Here is a 20822-nt window from a genome sequence, read left to right as displayed (position 1 = left end):
GGAACTAATTTTCCGTCAGATATATTGATATCACTTTATCTGACAGATAGACACTGTTATTAACAAATCTGACTTTTGTAATTAAAAAACACATCAAAATATTATGATACCATTAAGCCACACCAGAGCATGCATTCTCAGTTAACTAGTAAACGCTTCCTGGATTAAAGCACGTCCAAAAAGAGCGTACTAATATCCCAAGAATGCTCATTCTGTTCTGGCATAAGGCTAAATTAAGTAAACTCACCTCTCTGAGCAGCAGGAATACCTGTGTGGGAAGTTGCACCCTCCAGGACTTCTAATAAGATAAAATGAATTCCATTCAGATATGATCAGAGTCACGTAGTACAGGACAACAGCTGTCGTCTTATAAAAAAAAATTTAGACTAAAATATGAGGAAAAAAAATCTTCTGTATGTACCATACTATGTACTTTGCTAGCGCATAATAAATGGGTATACATAATTAACTGTACTAAATCTGTCTTGCAAATTATAATATGATAATTTACTAAAGTTCATTACTGTAGAAGGTTGTATACAGATATTTTTAATAACAATCTTACAGAAAAGTATGTAAAAAAAGGTATCACTATATTAAATAAGCTCCTAAGTAAATGTAACTACAATGAAACCTTGAGTCTATCTGTGAAGAAGTGACAGATGAAACGATTATCTAGTTGAAAGCCTCTACAGTGATGTACAGCACAATACGGAATGTGAAGATAGGAAAAGTGATCTACGTGAACAGGCTACCCTCTACTGGTCAGTGCCCATTATACAAGTAGCACTGCCCAGCAACAGTGAAAAAGACACCAGTCAGAAATTTCTGGATAGCTCCTCATTTTGAAAATGAACATTAACAGTATCATAATGTGACCAATTAAAAGCTAAGCATACACAAACGCATAAAAATTAAAAAAAAAAAAAATACAAAGTAATAACAACACAGGGCTCTGAGCAACCTGATCTAGTTGAAGATGTCCCTGCTCATTGCAGGGGGGTTGGACTAGATGACCTTTAAAGGTCCCTTCCAACCCAAACTATTCTATGATTCTATGAATATTATTGCTGAAATTAAACTGAGCCCTAAAAATACAAATAAATGTGGTAGGCACCCTCCTTTATACAATTTACGTAATATGCAAAAAGGGAGCTCTGCAACATTTTAGTAAAAGAACATTTACAATAATTCACAGATACTGAATTTCCTATCACTAGCCATTTTGGTGGGCAGATAATCCAACAAAAGAGAAGTAAGTAAAAGTAGCTGGTTTCAATGAATGATGACCTACTTTTTAATACAGTCACAAAAGAATTATGACAAACATTCTTGAAATGCAGCTCTATCTCAGGCAAAATAAAGCAGCTGTTTTATCAGCTAAAACGTGCTGCACCGTACAAATTATTTACTATGCAAGTTTAGGATCCTTTCATTTAAAAAAAATTGCATGCAATTTTGCTTGGCTGAATGACCAGTATTTGCTAGATACTACTTCCCACCATGAAAACTATGAGGCTAATTATTTAAGGCTGACAACTCACGAGCCATTTACAGAAGCAAAGAAGTATGAGGCAAGTCTAATTATCAAGTAATTTATAATTCTTTAAGTCAAATGACACTCAACAGTGTCATTGCAAACAGCAGTTTGCAACATTTTCGATACTCTAAATGCAAAGAGAGAAGAACTAAATCTACAAAAGAATATATACAGAACGATTAGCCAACCCATCTCATGTGACTCCCAAAAACTCTGACGTTAGGAGTGAACATATCCATTATGCTTAGGTAGCAAGGAATACTTAAAGCATGTGAAAGTATAGATATTTTAAAGCTACTGCAACAATGAAAGAGCAGAACTCAAAACAGTAAAAAACAATAGTTCAGCATTCTTCCATTTAACTGACCTTTAGCTGGTGAGAATGGTTGAGAAGCAAGAGGATCAGAACAAAGTTCCAATGGAAATTGTAGCTGTTCTTCATTGTCTGTAGATGCTTCAACAAAGAAAACATACCCAACTGATAATTAACCCCCAAAATAAAATATGCCTGTAATAATAAGCACTACAGATTCAATTCAGTCAGGTCTGACTGGAACAGGTATTTTCAGCATATGCATATAGTGAATTCAGTTCTGTATGAACAGTTAGGTGTCTAACCACCTGCAAAACTGAACAGAACCTGCGTTCCACTGAACAGGATTTGATTTAGTATTTTCAGGAAAAAAATATTAAGTCAATTCATGCATTTCAGATGTCATTCTGCAGTTGGATCTGAGTTAGCTATATGTTACAGTTAAAAGTAATATTTGATTTATATCATATAAAAGAAAACAAACAATTTACAGTTACTACTGAAGAAGTAAGGTATAACTAATGTTTCAGAAACATATGGCTCTCTTCTACTACCTAATTCCATTCTTCAGAATGGAGTATCTTCAAAGTTCTGTCTAAATTCTTATATCCAGGTTGCATACATACATTTCTAGTGTAAGATGGTGCTTCACTAGCAAGATGACATATGCAGATTGCAGTAGTCTCTTCTATTCCCTCCATAATGCTATACGCTTCAGTGATCTCCAAAAATATTTCTGACCTACTTAAGGGTTTTTGGGAGGTTTTTTTGAAGTATTATGAACAATTTATTTTCTGCCTTCTTGAAGTAAATAAGAACAAAACTTGCTACTTATAAGAACAAGTATTCTCTATTGACTTACACCACGTGTTTCAAAATACAATGGAAATGTCGTCACCTGTTACACTAATTCTTTAGAGAAATATATTCAAAGAAAGATGGTACATGGAATAAGGAAATACCAGACTTTTTTTTCATGTTACTATAAGTTTGTTGATTATGTAAAGCAAATACCTAATACTGGATAAGGAAGTCATCCTGCTGGAGGTCACATATATGAGCTCTAAAAAACTCTATGTTATGGCTTTACAATTTCATAGAACCTTCCTGTAAAAATGTGCATATGTAACTGAAATTAAAATGTAGACTCATTAAGTACTGGAGAAAATAAAAAGGAGAGAAAAATATTATCTCTTATCTTTACATGCCTCACAACATTTACCTCTTTGCTGTGATTTTTCTGTAGGGGCTTTGTTGGCTTGTAATGCTTGGTTTTTGTCAAATGTAATTGCAACAGCTGTGACTGCAATCTGCAAATCAGAAATATATGGCATATTAAGTAACTTGATCTCCCATGCAATCTGCAAAAATAATTTTGCAAACAAGCCAGCTTTTTCCATCGAAAAATAATAGGGGAAAAAAATAATCTAAGTAGACATATTAAAAACTCTTCACAGCAGAGCATAAAAGGTTAATACTAAGGTCTGTTGTTAGAACATACAGCTGACACTGTTTGTCCCACGTTTATGATTTTGTTCATCAGTTCTTTCCTTCTTTCTTGGTGAACTGACATAGAAAAGAATCATAAAAACTCATTATCATTGTATTTGTAAGAGAGAGAGAGAGATGTTTAATTGAACAGAATAATGATGCTATACTTAAAAAGAAAATACTTTCTTTAAAAATAATGAAGTATATCTCATCATCTTGAAATGGCAATTAGATAATTAGAATGACAGCATACTTAGAAAACTAGTGTGCCACATTCTTGTAGCGCATGTGGTAACACCTTTTAATGGATATCTAGTCAGGGCTTTTCATTTCCCATCTAACTAAAAAGATACACACTATTAAGACGCACTGTGCTCATGAAACGCCAGGTAGTCCCATGATTCTCAAAACTGGTGAACTCAGTAGGTCATCCTTTTTCTTCACTGAACATTATGACCTTAAGTTTTACTTCAGAATTCAGATGTACTAGTAAATCAAATCCTAGCCTAGTGTACTCTGAGCAGCAAATGTTAATTAAAGGCCCAAACTGGCATGCCTACATGCTGAAAATCAAAAGAAGCCATTTACTTACCTGAACTAATTCATCCTCTGGTAGAGCAACTGTAAAATTCACATGACAAAGGCAGCAGGGAACCATAGATCGTAGTTTAAAATACAAGCTCTGTTGAAGACAAGACATTATTTGTATTACTCTCAAAAATGTATGGTTTATTTCAGAAAAATTAAAGATCAAAGCTCTTTTCATAGTAGAAATCACCTAATCATATTAATTTTTCTTGAAGAAGAATTACACGTGTGAAAAATTAGGATAGAATGCAATCTACTGTGTAGCAGTCTTTATATTTCTGTCTCTAGCATACACTACTAGTCAAAGGACTCATTCAGATTTAAAAAGCTTTGGAAATCCATAATATACTAAGGCGGCTAAATCTATCTTTAGAGCAGCTTGCAAACTAATTACAGACACTTTGTAGTCCAATTCTAAAAAGTAATTATGAAGAAAATGTTATTTTCAGTATAGCCTGATTTTACTTTGCTTTCATTTTAACAATTAAAATAACGTTTGAAATAAGATTCTTACCTTCAACAGATTCTCACAGAGATCATTAAAGTTCTTATTAAGTGTTTGATTTGTTAGGTTAATGTTGCTTAATCGGGATACTCTTACTGCTGTGAACATCTGAATTAGAAACAAACACACTTATTTTTTTTCTAATATATGCCTGTACGTTATACTAAAAACAAAGCAAGTTCATAAAGAAGGCAAATAATACGTAATATAGTAAGGAGGAGGGAAAAGGGGAAAAGGAAAAAAACCTGTAGCAACAGTAAGTCAAGTGTTTACTGCTCATGAAATTTTACAAACAAAAGGCAAATTTTATGTGAACTAGTGTACATGAATATATGAAACAAGTGATTAAGCAAGATATGAAACACTATGTTCTTTTTACTTGCTTCATAACGGAGTCATTCTACCTGCTATGTATCTTGTTAACTGCTGTTGAAAACTGTTTGTTAATTGTGTACAATAATGTAGACGATAATGAATGTCATATACAGATACACAGGCAATCCCATCAACCTGAGAGTATGCGGATACAGTCATATTGTTTTCACGTTTGAGCTGTACTTCTGCAGAGCAGTCTCGTGTTGTGCCAACTAGGTGTAAAAAGCTCACTTACATACATCTGTTTTAACTGTCTCTATATGAGACTGAATTGTGTTGTACAAACATGATCAAAATGCTTAAGTACAAATGGAATTTTTCTCTACTCAGATTGGCTTTATCCAACTCTCATTTATTTTAACCTATTAGTGTTATCAAATTCAGTATCTCACACTAAGTAACAGAGTCAACAGTTTGCTTAAGAGGCCTCAAAATCTAGCCAACGCCAAAACCTTAAGTTTGTATTTACTGTAATTATTTTCTAATTTTTGTATTTTTGTACCAGGTTCTCTGTTACATTAACAGCATTGAAAAAACACACACAGAAACAGGTTCTCCTACCCTATTTTTCTTACCAAAATATTACTTTTATTTCTAACACAAAAGTATCCTTTTAATTCATTTTTCAAAGTTAGTGATATCTAATATATATTTAAATTACTACAGCATATTTCAACGGAATTTGGGAAGAATAATTTTAACTTTCTTTGAATAAACTTACTTGAATTTCTGGTGTCCAGTTATTTATGCCAGGCATAATTTCTGTGTTGCAACTGTAAAAACCTGTAAAGAAAATATTTGGGGAAATCTATGTAGTACACTGAAATATACAAATACTGTTAAAGAAGCATATGTGACCTTACTTGATGTTTTGCAAGTACTTTCAGTCATGTGTTTCTGAATATTGACTAATATACCTGAAATAACACCAACATTGAAAAAACAAACATAGCATCTGAAGAATACAATATAACGTACAAAAGAAACACATGCTTTCTGCTATTCATACTGCAGTGAAAAAATGGATGGGAAAGATAGAACTCTCTACTTCTAAGACACTAATCCACTACAGAACTCTTATTTGGAGTATTAGTTTAACTGCCAAAAAGCAAGGCCAGAAATGTCATCATGTTGAGGAACATGAGAGAGGCTACAATGGCATTAAATGCAACAGTGACAGTTGTTGTCAGAGATTGGGTAATGCATGTCATCTGATGCCAAGACTAATTTGTGAGACACACTCCCTGACTGCTTCACAGAACCACTCCTTGTGGGACCCACAAAACAAAAAACTCCTCACTAGTTGGTCCTGAGCAGGGAGAAGCGTCCAAAGAAGTTTTTTAGCACTGATAAAGATATACTTAAGCATTCTTCTAGGAATCCACCACAGCTCTGCCTAGTTGCTAACAGACAAGCGACATACAAATGAGAGAACTTATTAAAAAGGTGTGATAGAAAAAGCTAAAAAGCTAACCTTTGACAGACAGCACAGAGATGCTTTGAAGATACTACCTAGAGACTGAGTGCAAATACGTAGCACTTACTAACAGATTTGAAGAGACAAAAAAAAAAAGTATAATGACTAAACAGCAGGGTAAGAAAAGTTAAAAATAGCAAATAGGCAATGTTGCAAATTAAATATATAGCTAAATGAGCAGAAAAGAGAAAAATCTGGTAGGGCCTATGTAAACGTACAAAATAAGCTAGAAAAAAATTGTGTAGCAGCTTGCAGAAGGTATAAATACTAATAGATTTTTTTCAGACCATAAAAAGCAGAAATCTTGTTGAAGAGTCAAGTAAGATACAGAAAAAATATGCAGAGATGGCAACACCATAGTAGAAAACATGCATTTTTTTTATGTTGGTGTTCACCACGGTAGTGGAGCTTTCCGTAACAGTGGAAAACCAGTCCCTTGTTTATTTTCCATCAGAAAACCTGTCTTAAACAAAATTGTCTGAAGAAGATTTTGAACAAATAGGCAAGTGAAAAATAAGGATTCATATAAACAACAGGAAAGGCAAAAGACTAAATAGCTGACTAACTGGCATTGAACTTGAACTTAAAATTACCCTGCTACCAGAGGAGAGGATTCTTTAACGTTCAAGTAGTGAGGTAGGTGCTTTTAGTGACTAGGACCTACTTATTTGCCTAGTACAGATATCTGTATTACTGGCCCGTAGAAGCTATTCCAGAAAATTCAGTTCATGGGCAGATGGAAAAACAAGACACTGCAGATGAGCTACGCTTTTCTAAGTAACAGTCATGGTTCACAAGCTGTCAACAAGCATGTAGACAAAAGGCACCTGACTGACACAGACTACTTTGGACATAAAGCATTAGACAAGATCCTTCACCAAGGATTCATTCAACTTCACCAAGAAACTAATATGCTGAAGGGCAGAATGGAGTACCATTGAAGGAAATAAAATTATTGTAAGTTTGTAGAGAGGGTAAAAATAAATGCTCAATTTTCACAGTGGAGATATCTGTAACTAAGGATAGTATGCTTCCAACATATTCATCTGCAAAAGAGGATAAAATGAGCTGACTGCTCATGGCCTTATTTTAGGGTAGTAAAATCAACAGCAGCAGAACCTAACAAGGGATAATTGACGAGGAATAAAAGATTTGGTGGTAATAGATAACTATGACAAGGAAAGTTCTGAGCTCAACAGTACTCAAAATGATAAACACTGATACCAATTATTAGGAAGGGAACAGATACATGCTCAGAAGAAACACAGGGAAACTCACAAAGAGAAGAGAGAGAGGACAAGGACAACCAAATATACAGGGCAACTTCCATATAATGGACAAACTACATTAGTTTCTTATCCAGATCCAGAAGTTCCATCAAGAAGGATATAGCAGGTATCTATACAACTACAAATAGCATAAAGAAGACTGATACAAAGCAATGATTCACTGTTCTTCCAGATACAAGAAAAAGGCAAAAAGTGGCTGATACAAACCAAGCATAAGAAGCTGGCTCTTGTATGAGTATAGATGCCCATGCAAAATTCTATGAATACTGAAAGCGCGCATGGGCTCCAAATACAAACAGCCAGACGCATAGAAAAGTTTGCCAAAGGCTACAGTTTACGGTAAAGACAGTACCTTTCTTTCAGGATGCTGTTAACATGCTATTCTGTGGGATTTCCTCCCCAACTTGCTCTTACATTAATGCAATACTCATTCTTGCCTGATCCCTATCGGCAAGCAGACATTGAGTTATTCAGTACACCTCTCCCTGTCTTGGGTTCTTAAATAATTTTTAAATGCAGACAACTAAATGGACACCTCACAAAGTTCTACCACCAGTTCATATTAGTGACATAAAAAGACATGAAATTCAATTTCAAGTCTCACGATTGAATTTTGAAAATTATTCACTTTAACCAGTTTTATGCTCTCAAGTTGCAACACTTTTTTAAAATGCATCTATAAAAAACACTGAAAAAAATTAGAAACTACTCTATTTCTATTATTTGACTTTACTGCCTTCTACAGAAAATGACCAATACTGACTTGCATAAAAATGCTGTGGGTGATTTAATAATTCCCAATCACTTTGGACTTCGATTTTTTTAACAGCAAAGACTACAAATGCAGTGAACATCAAGACTTCAATTGACAGTATGGCAGGAAGGGCAAATTGCTCACTTTAAATAACATTCTTGGATTACAACACCAATATGTCACATTATACGTCTACAAATACTTAAAGACCACTCTGTTCTCTGTACTTCTACTTTCATTGACCCTGAAACCTACAAATTAGCCATTCAGTCTAAAAATCTTCAGAAATTGGTATACTAGTAGAAAAGATCCAATTGTTACATCCATGTTAACAACAAATTTGCAACAACAGTACAAATCAGTGAACTACAAAATACTACACAAATACTGTCTTTACTTCAGTTTTCCATAAACAACAATCCCCATAAAAGACTTAATGACTTGTTTTTCACAGGTATATTTGACAAGCTAAACACTTCAAAAATACTTTCACTGTTACTCTTGAACTTTCTTTTTAAATAAAATCAGTTCTATTTTGTCATTTTGCAGACTACAGTATGAATTAGAAAAATAAGTTTTTAACTGTACCAGAAGGCGGTGGAACATCTGTCAGTAAAGAATGTACGTCTTCCATTGCATCTGTATCATCAATCTGGAAAAAGGAATAATTGATAAAAATCATGTTGCTGTTTCAGTCAGAAGTCTCAGAAAAATGTAAAACTTTGTCATCAAGACATGTATATCTGAGAGCTAAGTTGAGATTTTAAAAAAGGATTCCATCAACCAGACCTCTGAATCTTAACTGGCAGTCTATGATATGCTTAACACTTGAAAAATAGTTCCCTTAATTAAATTGTGTTAAAGCAATGTGCACAGAACATACAGAAAGTGCAATACCTAAGACAAGAATGATAAAAAGAGAATTTTAAAAACAGTTTAAAATACTGAACAAGGTTCCACACAACAACTTACAACTTTTTCCAGCTAAGGACCTTTGGCTACTAGAGCTCTCATAAGATCTGTATTATACTGATGTGATCATTCTCTGCCTATTCCAATGACACATTAAAATCTTTCCAGGACACTAAAAACCTTGCTTAGTATGAATGACAATAGAAAATCAAATGGGAAAAGGTAAATTTGGGGATTATTTGTTTTTCCTATCTAAATAACCTCTACTCCATCCAATCTTTAAAGATTTTTGCTATTTTAGATCAGACTGAGAGCATATCTGCCCTGTTACCTTCTGTAAATATTTCTGTGTCACGTGTCTTTAGGTTCATTCTGTCTTACTGATCTGCAAGAGAGCCAAGTTAAAGGTAAACTTCCAATATTTTCTTATCAAGTATTCTGGAAGTTGTTAATATTTTAACTCCAGTATTAAAGGGTTCTCTGTCAGGTATTGTGTCTCCTTCTCCCTCTCAAAGTAAGAGGAGGAGTCTCTTCCCCCCCTCCCCTCCCCATACAGACAGCCTTACCTGTCATAACTGCCTTCCCAGCATCTCTTAGCATTTCCTCACCACAGTGCATTTTTTACCACTTTTCCTTACATATTTCCAGAGAACACTGATTTTATGCTTGCAAGATCAGGATAAGGAGCTTCACTAAAGCCCCTGGAATATTGTTTCTGATATCCAATTTCTTAACAAAGACAAGTGGTTCCACAGACGAAAAGCCCTTTTTTCTATAAATAAAGACTGAACTACCAGAACACAGGGATGCATATTCTAGGACCAACACGTTCAAATAATGTAAACCAGTAAATGACAGTCCTTAAACTTATCAGATCTTATTATTCTTGCTAACTTCAGCACCACTTATAATGTACTCTATAGTATACTACAGTGTACTTACATTTTTCCCTTCCATATGTAGATCTCCTCCTAGCGCATATATCCCCCCAAGTGCATATACTACAGTTAGTAAACAACATAGAAAGAAGAATTGTCCAAAACTGTAAAAAAAGAGCTGAAGTCTGCTTGCAGTATATAATGCAGTCCTTAACCAGCTGATCTTTGCTTATAACGTATCAAGTTTCTTCATGAGGCAACCGGACAGAAGAAGTATGCCAAGCTTTTATTATTGCTCTCTCTCTTCTATTTGACAGCCTTTAGAAATGAAATTGAGGCTGGGCTTATGTTTTTCTGATATTTTTCATAACTTGTCCAAAGAGTCTCTTGCAATATAACAGTCTTGGGGTTGGATTTGTGGTTTGTTGGTTTTTTTTATATATACCGTACACAATCCTCTATTTTTTACAAAGGCATTTGACCCTTTTTGCAAAGTATTTTCTGATTGACTCACCCATTTCAATACAGTGTCTCAGAGATGATCACAGAATCACAGAATCGTTAAGGTTGGAAAAGATCTTTAAGATCATCAAGTCCAGCCATCAACCGAACACCACCATGCCCACTAAACCATGCCCCGAAGTGCCGTGTCTACATGTTTTTTGAACACTTCCAGTGATGGTGACTCCACCACCTCCATGGGCAGCCTGTTCCAATGTTTGACCACTCTTTCAATATCTATCATGACTTCTGTTTTGAGGATACAATTCCAATCCTGTCAGTCTACACAGATGATAATATAAAAACAAAAACCTGTTAAGACCAGCTGCAAAAAATACTTGATGAAAATTGTCCTGATTTCTTTTTAATGTGAGAGTTAACTAGCGTCAGTTACTTTTAGAGACATCCCAATTTACTTGCTTTGATCCTAGTATACCTGCAACGCACTAGAGAGCAAAAAATTACTCTGAAGTACCAACCAATCTCAATTTATGACACCAACCCCTTCCTGTTACTCTTTCCCTCTCCTTTCTTACCTCCGTTTTCAAATGAACTGCTGTTACAGCACACTCTCATTCTCCCTATCTACAACCCTTCTTCCAGATTATTTTCCATGAAAACAGCGATTTGTGAAGATTAACATAAAGGAAAGTCTTGAATGCACCTTAGGCTGCAATTAACAGGCTGTAATTTAATTAAATTGTTTTCTTTTTCTTAGTCTAGGACAGGTATTTGTAATACTTGTATGTACAAGATGATGATAAAAACTCTAGCCTTCTTTAGTACTTGGCTCCTTTCCTTCAAAATTGTACCGTGTTAAAATCACATCTTTGAATTTTAGTGAATAGAGAGGCAAAAGAAATCTATGTTCTTTATCTATAGGTGTTGTTCTTGTTTCTAGTTGTAGCTGTAGAAAGGATTGGAAGGTATTCTCTGTAGTTGTAAATTCTTGAACTCTGAAAAGCATCAGCTGAAGTTCAGAAAAGTCATTTATGTGCTTTCTTGACACATGCATTATTTTTGAATGCTTTGAATACTACCTGTTCTGCAAACTAATAATTCTGAATATCCAACTATAACAATAAAAGGTTTGAAAAGCAAAGAATATACAAGCTTTTTCTTTGCTAAATATAAAGTGTGACAGCACAAAACCTCAATGTTTACAAAAATATATCTAAGTACTGGATCAGTCATGATCTCTGTTTGAAGTAGGCAGAAGGGGATTCCTTAATAGCTCTTAGTTATTACTGTATGTACTGCGACATGTTCATGAATAGCAGGGCAAACTTTTTTGAGATATTGTCCCTAGGCATAACATACCCTGTTTGCTTAAGGCATAGCTAAGAGAGACAACGCAAAATCCAATACTTAACATTTTCTACTGATGCAAAATGGAAAAATTCATATACAATTTAAGAACTGTCTTTAGAGATGAGTGAGAAAACTTTTCTCCATTTTTTTTATATACACTTCAGAAAAAGACAAGTATGAAAGTGAGTACTGAAAACATTTATTACCTCCAAGACAAAAGCATCCTTTTTCCCATGTGAAAGGTCTAGCTCTGTAACTTCATCAGAGCTTTCTGACTGAGACCTTAATAATCTGGAACGTTGTCTTGGCTCTGGAATGGGAGACCCAATGATTTCTTCAGGTAGCTCCTACAAAGGATATAAAAATTAACAGCTGTTCTGTGTAGCTTAGAAATAATTTCAATTATAAACAATTTGTTAACAGTTCTAAGAATCAGAACATTCTGAAAATAATTCTACTGAAAAATACATGTAAATAAGTACCAGCTGATCTGGATATGTGGCTTAAAATGTCTGAAAATTCCAGTAGGTTCCCAAAGTACAGTGAAGAGTCTATACCTCTATTAAAAAACAACTTATGTTCTGAATGATTGAGTCAATAAGAATTCATGGATATACATGTTTGACTCAGAAGGCTTTATTTTTAACAATATAAAAGCTTTACTTACCGGAGGATTAATCTCATAAATTTCCTTGTTTTTTGCTATTGTATCATTTATTTTCTTTTGCATGTGAGATATATGCTGCTCATAGGTGCCATCATTTGGAGTCTTCCCAGCAATCTGAATACCACCAGGTGTTGGCAAAGCTGCTAGATACACACCTGTTGCAGACTTTTAAAAAGTCATTAAGAAAAATGACAATCACATAAGCATGTGCTTCTAATATTTTCACATAAAGTTCTCCATAATGCTTATACAGTATACCCTAGTATAATTTGCATAGGCAAGCGATGATTTCATGGATTTACAGTATCACTGAAGTTGTGACAATCCCATTTCTATTTACAGAAAGCAGATCATCAGTTCAGACAAAAGAACATGCAAGCCAGTCATTATTACCCAAGCATCCTCTTACACTGATGCAGGAAGAAGCAGCATACTTCACTATTCTAACCCCACATGAATGAGGTCAGAAAATATTGTTAATGAACACTTCTTGACTATCTCCAAGACACTTCCAATCTATCACTTATATCTTCAGTGCCACCAGAAAACAGGTGACAGACCTTTCTCTTGTTGGCAACTAACCAAAGATTTACTGAGAGACTTAATTGACCTTATTTGTCATGGAACTGTAATGCGACTTGAAGAACAGAGATCTCTCTGACAGGCCCTTTAAAGAACACAATCATTTTTCCATAATTTATGTCATTAAACCCTTAAAGTTTATTATCCTCTCATCTCCTTTCTAATAATCCTGTCCTCTAACAGTTTCAAGAGATTCTAATCTTCTTTTTCTGATGCTGAAAGACGGTCTGTCCTGATTTGTCAACAATTAGGCACCTCATTCCTTTCCATCATTCTTAAAATGACATTTTAATATCTCTAGCTACTCTGAATTCCGTAACACTTGTATGTCTTCGTATCCTGAAAAAATACTGTAAGAAAGCAAAAGAATCCCAGGATTAAAATTGTACTTACTGCCAACCCCATTAGCATATTTTCACCCACAGTGATCTGAATTCTCAGCCCAAACAGAGCATTCATTCCTCTCAGCTTAAGTTTATTCATCAGTTGGGTGTGCACTTCATATTCCATAAATGGCAAGAGATTACTGATAGCTGTCGCATTTGCTTCAGCTTGAGCTTTCTTCTTTAGACGGCATAACCTAACAATAAGAAACAGTACATGACATCAGCAGATAAACAGCTTGAATTGACTGTTGAAGATTGAAAGTGATCACGAGGTATTTATACAATGAGGGGAAGAAAAAAATTAAATCTAATACAATCATCCTCCTTTTAATGTATTTTAAAACCCTGTAAAATATTAAATTCTCATCAGGAAGATCAAGGCAGACTGAGGCACTTAGTCTCAATAAGTACAATTTTATTTTCATTTTTAGTAGGAAACTGTGTATTTATATTAAAAACAAAAATGAGTAACATAAAAAGTAAACTTATAAAATCGACCAGTACATAACCCCTGCGCAACATTAAAAAATATTCTCTATCAAAACAGAATACAAAATACAATCACTGAATGAAGTCGTATCTCCCTTCTTAAAATGTGCTGAAGGACCGTTATTGGACAGAAACGACATGCATCACGCATAACATTTTTGTCATAGTAGTCTGAAAGCATCGAGTAACTATGCAAAGTAAAGGAGTCTTCTACAGATTTCAGATAACCATCTACTAGATGTTTGGCTAAATGTATTAACACTCCTATCGTTAAAAATTTGCCCTGCTCACTCTTGTCAAAGCAAATACTGAAGACAAACACAACTTCTTTGCTATTGCAAGTTGTGAGGTATTTGCTGAACACACCCTCACAAAAATTGATTTCAAGGGACAGTTACTGCAGCCCTTTTCAACTGAGCCTCAGAACTGATGAGGTTATACTCTTCTAGAAGATTGCTGCAACTGTAAAATAAAATGTCAGTTCTTGACAAGAGCTCCTTGTCTCATCTGAAAATCTGTATTTTCAGCTCTTCTTCTAGTAAGACCCCAAATGCAAACATGTACCTCTGTTGCTGCAAACCTCTCGAACACTTCAGGTACAAGCATAGGAAATTACATCTACTGGTAGAATTTTTAAAATTCCTATTAATACAGTTATTCAAGGCACACTTTGCAATAAAGAAAAAAAGAGTGCCCTCACAGCTCAAGCATTAACCAGACTAAAACCACTTATCTTATAAGAATAAATTAAAAAGGACAGAAATCCCATCTCTGACTATATTATGTTAGTCATATTCCATATGGGTTTAGTCCCATAAGCTGAAATTCAAACCACACCCAGCACAACAATAGCCTACTTTCAGTGACAAATTTGTGTTCAAAAAGAGCACACGACAACTGTACATTTTAGCGATATGAACAAACAACACTTTCTTTTAAGGAACACATTTATTAAATGATCAGGAAAACGTAGTAATTCGCCCAACTGTAAGAAGTTCATCTCAAAATCTTTCTAACTATAGCTTCAGGTCTTTTTTTTTTTTTTTTTTTTTTTCGGGGGAGTGGGATTGTTTGAGGAATTATTCTAGAGAAAGTGGGACATCTGCAAGTGCTCCAGGAGACAGATCGGGGACCGCCATGTGACACTAAAGTCAATTTCCACAACAGTGCTGAACACAGAGTTTAGTAATACCACAAATCCAAAGAAGGAGCAAAGAACACATCTCTACAGTAGCTCCAGTAATTCTGTTCTAGCAGAAGTCAGAGAATGATAATCATTAAGATCATAAAAAAAACCTCAGGTGAGAAGGGACTTCAGGTCGTCTCCAGTTCAACCTCCCGTACAGACAAAGCAAGGTCAACTCTGAGCTTGGCCCAGAATGCTCAGAGCTATGGATAAAGCTTTGGATAAAGACCTGACCGGATAGTCAGGTCTTGAAAACTCTCCAAAGAAGGGAACTGCACAATCTCCTGCGAAATCCGTCCCACTGCCCTATTGTCCTCATGGGTAACCAGTTTTTTCCTTATATCCAATCTGAATCTCTCTTGCTTCAACTTGGGCCCACTGTGTCTCACTCTCCCACTGTGCAGCACTGTGAAGACCCTGGCTACATATGCTCTATAACATCCTTACAGGTACTGGCAAGCTGCTATGAGGTCCCCCTGAATCCTTCTTCTCTCCAGACTGAAGAAGTCCAGCACCCACAGCTTCTCTTCATAGGGCAGCTGCTCCTTATCCCCTTGGTGGCCCTTAGTCTTGTTTTCTGATGTCTGACTCTCAGAAGAAGACAAAACTGGATAGGTCCAACACACTGTGGTGTAACTGGCAAACTTGAAGAGAATACCCATCAACCCTTCCACATCATTAAGAAGTTCAACAGCACAGGTCCCATTGCAAACACTGTTATACTTGTCACGGTCATCCAGGTAGGTTATGAACCATAAACTACTACACTCTCAGCCAAAACATCCACCCAGTTATTTATTCATGTAGTTGGCCACCTGTACAGACTGCACATAGCTAACCTTTCCTTCTTTCCCATTGCAAACCACCTTACTCCCTTCTCCAAATTCAAATTCAAAGACTACAGCATAAACTGGACATAGCCAGCAATTCTACAGATTATGTTCAGTTATGGACATCAGCACAAAATTAACACAACAGTTCATTGAGTTTCCAATGCAACAGCTGTATCTGACTACATTAGCAGTCCCAAACAGCAAGTTAAAACATGCAAACTCCGATATCCAGGCAGACAAAATACAGCAATTCCCATAGGCATTAAAAAAGCAGAACATTTACCAAAGGTCCATCAACATGGATAAGTTATCAGAAGTCTATCAACAGACATGACATGTAACACAGGAGGAAAAGGCTGTCATCCTCCTTCTGTACCCTAATACACTGTCATTAACTCCTAGCAATTCAACATACAAATTTAAGGTTTGATAACGTACTGGATTTTTAGCAACAGGAATTCTTTCAAAGATCTCCAAAACTTTTCTTAGTAAAGATTTTGATGAATACCTGGCCTGAATAAGACATCCCTTCCCAATAACTATTGCCTCTACAGGAAGATCAATTGTGGTGAATAGGACATCAGGAACCTTTTGCTTCCTGCAGTTGTAACAATAAGTGAGGTGAGCAGGGAATGGCATGTTCAACTCATCATATGGTATATGGCAAAATCCACAACCTGGTGGTGAAGCTTCTTCAATCCTAAAAATACATTATAGAGAACATACTTAAAACATCTGCATCTTATTAACAACAATCAATATGTGCACATGTGTATAAACACCTATAGATACCTACTTAAAATCACACACTGCAGCTATACTCTGCTCGAATATACCAATGTGACAAGTACTGCATCTTATGAATTAGAAGGATATCATTAGGCTGCACACTACTAGCTAAAATGCTATAAATTTGTTATGCAGGGATCACGAAAAAGTACATACAACGACCAGTGATTTATATAAATCTAAAACATTACTGAGTTGGCTTTAGGCACTACGATTTCTAAATGTAGTCCATGGTACAACAGAGAATTTGCTGTACCAAATACAATGAAAAGTCTCTTTTACATGGATTGTGTCCAAAATGAGCAGAACAGAAACAAACCAACCATCCTACTGAGAAGCAGCACAACATATATTAACATTGTAAGAAGAATAGCAAGATTATTTCCTAAGATAAGGTATTAGGTAAAACTTGTTTTTCATTTAGAACACTTAGTCCCACTCCCCCATAAGAAATATCTAGGAATGACCACTATAAAAATATGAACAAGGAAAGCATAGGCTAACTGCATCACTGAAAATTTATTCTGTTTCACATAAACAATTCTTCTAAGTGAATTTTGAAGAGGTGCTCAAGCAAATCTGACAGATTTGGAACATTCATTACCATTGACTTTGGCAAATATATTTTGTCTCAAACATGGGCTTCATCCGTTTAGTTGTTTTACCTTCCTTTGGCATTTCTAATCTATGCCAAGACTCTTAGTAGCACCAAAATATGTATTTTGGTAAAAATACAATTTTCTTCATATTATGAACATGATATTTCTTTCTCTCCATCATATAGTGAATACTGAAACAAATATTTTTTTTCTGGCTACAGTTTTCAAAAGTCTATCTACACAAGAAGCCCACTGCTAACAAAGAATAATATATCATACTATGTTGGCAGGGTTATTATGGAAAAGGCAATGCAAGAGCTAAGGTATAATAAATAGCCTTACTTATGACTACAATAATCCCTTGAAATATTTGATGACTATCCTGATGAACACATAATGAATTACCAATATGCATTAATTAATCTTTTTTCCCCCAAAAATAACTGTTTGTCCATACTTATTCTTCAGATTTTATTTGCAAGAGCAGAAACAAAGGGAAACTTCATGTTTTTCTTTCAGTTTCATGAGTTTGTTCATAAACTTCAACTAAAACATATATCTTTTGTAAAAATCTGGCACCATCTTTGTTTCACAACCAAGCTATTTTATCTCCCATACAGCTCTTAAACAGTATACACAGAGCATATATACACATATTACAGCCACAGCAGTTTTTGGCTTATGTAGTTTATCATACATCTGTCATTTTTATAGTGTGATATAAAGTTGAGAAAGATACCTGAAGAGTGGCAAAGAAAAAAACGGAGTTATGATCTGTGGTTAGTAGTCAAATGTGTTACCTTATTCAGACTGTTAGAAATAAAAACAGAATATCTAATTTGGTGCAGAGTTCCATTACTTCTGTTGTTGTTGTTGTTAGTGAAAAGCAGTAAAGTGGTTGGTCCCGCATCCTGCACTGTAACACTGTAACCTACCCTAATAGAGAAGAACTATCTTGGCTCTGAGGAAAAAAATCAACCTCTCCCTTCTCTGACCCTATGGAAAAGAAGCCAGGCTGCCATGACAACCTTTGTTCCAAACAGCCTTCCATGGTGCCATCCTGAAGAAATCTAGGGTTCAGTACAGCTGCTGTGCCAGACGCGGACAAAATACAGACCTCTTCACTATAAGAGAAAAGAATTACAACAAAGTGAATTCCTACTACTTACTGCTACTTTTATTTAAAACTATTAGATTAAAGGGCTGGTACAAAAGTCTCAATGAATTCAACGTAACTACTAATTTTGTGCATTTCTGCAATTTATCTATTAAACCTCACAAACAATCCTCTTCTGGTATTTAAACCATTGTGCAAGTAAGAGATGCAGAAAGACTGAACAGAAAGACTAAAGAGCTTTGCCCTATGTTATAAATAATATGCTATAACATCACAAAGGCTAACCAGGTTTAAGCAAGTTTTTCAATACTACAGTTAATAATGCAAAGAAATCCAGTCAACCAAGAAAAGCAAAGAAACATTAAAAAAACCAAGGCATAAATGTTTACCAAAGTAAAATGGAAGTTGAGAGCCTCATCATCTTATAGATATTCACTCTCAAAATGAAGTTACAACACAACTGACAAGGGTGCTTCTTGGAGGATAAAAAGTAGCAAAACAGTAAAACGTGACTATGAACAACTACAATAATGTTACCTAGAGCATGTAAAGTAATTGACCATATTCATGAGCTAGCAGAATTAAAGCTCTCACAAGTGAAAACTATGATCGCAGAGCTTTTAATATTTCTGAAATTGTTAAGTAAGAAACAAATATCTAACATTCAGTACTTAAATACTATACTGGAAAGGATAAGGAGAAAAGCTTTCCCACATTTTCTAGAATGATATATGTGCTATTTTTATTTGTTTTTTCTCTTTCTAGAATAATTTTTCTTATATAACATGTCTGGCAGACCAGTACTTAAAGACAGATCCTTGCTCTTCAAGCATGGAATAATGCTGAACCAGCAAGTAAGCATAGGAACTCTAATAAACTATTTTATCAAATCCTACCACATTAAATTCCTTAAGAAATATGAAAGTTAAATAACCCAATAACTGACTGCCTATCTATACTCTATACATTTTTTCCCCACAGTTAAGATAGAAAAGAAAATACAAGACATTAATGCTTTTTACAAGGAGACTGACAGCCAAATGAAAAAAAATCTTCCATTTTTAGTGCAAGTTCTCCCTCAGCAATGGAAACTTGCACATTGCAATTCTGAAGTAAATATGGTCTTCAATACACAAAGCAAGACAGGACATAACCAGACAAGACAGAATAAAGGATACAAACCATGCCTTGTCTGTAAATTAAGTTCTCCTGTTTTCCTACTCCACTAGCACAAGCACTTGACTTCCAAAAATTTTTTCAAGTTCTGTGAAAGAACAATGTATTTGGTAGTTCGTTTTGTTTTGTTTTTTAACCTGCAGTGAAGCAATAAATGTGAAGAAGCAACAGATGTGAAGAAATCAATGCTGTGGCTTTCAGACTGATCATTTCCACTTTACCAACAGATAATGTACACTCATGAAAGTACTGTATAACTCTTTCTTCAACTTACCAATTGCAAAGTAAAATTAAGCTTCTTTTTCCAACATCTCTTTTTAAAAAAGCAAACCCTTAGTGCTTTTTCTTTAAAGTATTTAGGCAAAATCAACTTTACAGAAAATAAATTCAGATACCTGAGTTTGCTTCAGTTACTTTCGTAAAGCAGTTCAGCACAACTAGTGAGCCAGAGTACTTTTTTGTTTGGTACCAGGCACACTTGGCCCCAAGAGGAGCTCTTCACAGATTACTTTCCAGAGCTAGAAAAGAGAGATAACATTTCCTGGGCCACAGAGAAGGACAAGTAATTAGATGAATCCCAAATTATTTCTCCCAGTCTCCAAGCCTCTCACAAAGTTTGTTATTAAGCCACCAAAACACACTAGAGTGGAATTTTCTTGGACAACGGGAATACAGTAAGACACTGTAGTTTTGGCCTGAATAGGATGAAGTGTTGGGGACTTCAATCTCAGAAAGACTACTGCAGAGATGCAATTTAGTGTCAAACACTACTCTAGTACCAGAAGATAAAAAATGACACCACCTGTTTTCCATAAATAAATAAAAAGAAATAGAGAATGTTGACACCTAAAGTATTCTAGATCTACCAGGCAGCACATTCTCCTTTAACTTACAATTACTATATCCCTAGTAAAGAACTTGTGCCTTAAGCTTGAAGTTTACCATTTAAGTACTGGTCTGCCAGTTGTTACTCAATAATGAAACTGTAATACATATACTTTTAGGAACAGTCTCAACTATTTAGGTAGATTACGTTTTGAAAACTTCATAGATAAATTAATATT

The 20822-nt window shown here is 35.0% G+C and overlaps 1 protein-coding gene across 1 annotated transcript in view; it reads right to left on the bottom strand.

Moving 5' to 3' along the window:
• The window catches only part of C2CD5 (C2 calcium dependent domain containing 5), a gene marked incomplete at both ends in the record, with an annotated part of 65767 nt that overhangs the window by 5781 nt on the left and 39164 nt on the right, over positions 1 to 20822 (bottom strand). Inside the window, 12 exons of the mRNA XM_082013883.1 lie at positions 248 to 298; positions 1908 to 1994; positions 3076 to 3163; positions 3937 to 4026; positions 4447 to 4545; positions 5534 to 5595; positions 8921 to 8984; positions 12141 to 12281; positions 12602 to 12766; positions 13577 to 13763; positions 16586 to 16777; positions 18401 to 18589. Coding sequence (XP_081870009.1) covers positions 248 to 298; positions 1908 to 1994; positions 3076 to 3163; positions 3937 to 4026; positions 4447 to 4545; positions 5534 to 5595; positions 8921 to 8984; positions 12141 to 12281; positions 12602 to 12766; positions 13577 to 13763; positions 16586 to 16777; positions 18401 to 18589 — 1415 coding nt within the window. The remainder of the gene's footprint in view (positions 1 to 247; positions 299 to 1907; positions 1995 to 3075; positions 3164 to 3936; positions 4027 to 4446; positions 4546 to 5533; positions 5596 to 8920; positions 8985 to 12140; positions 12282 to 12601; positions 12767 to 13576; positions 13764 to 16585; positions 16778 to 18400; positions 18590 to 20822) is intronic.

Source organism: Phaethon aethereus (genome assembly GCF_964289735.1).
Source record: "Phaethon aethereus genome assembly, chromosome: 1".
NCBI lineage: Eukaryota > Metazoa > Chordata > Aves > Phaethontiformes > Phaethontidae > Phaethon > Phaethon aethereus.
The sequence above is the reverse complement of the archived record's forward strand: the minus strand, read 5'-3'. Positions and strand labels throughout refer to the sequence as shown.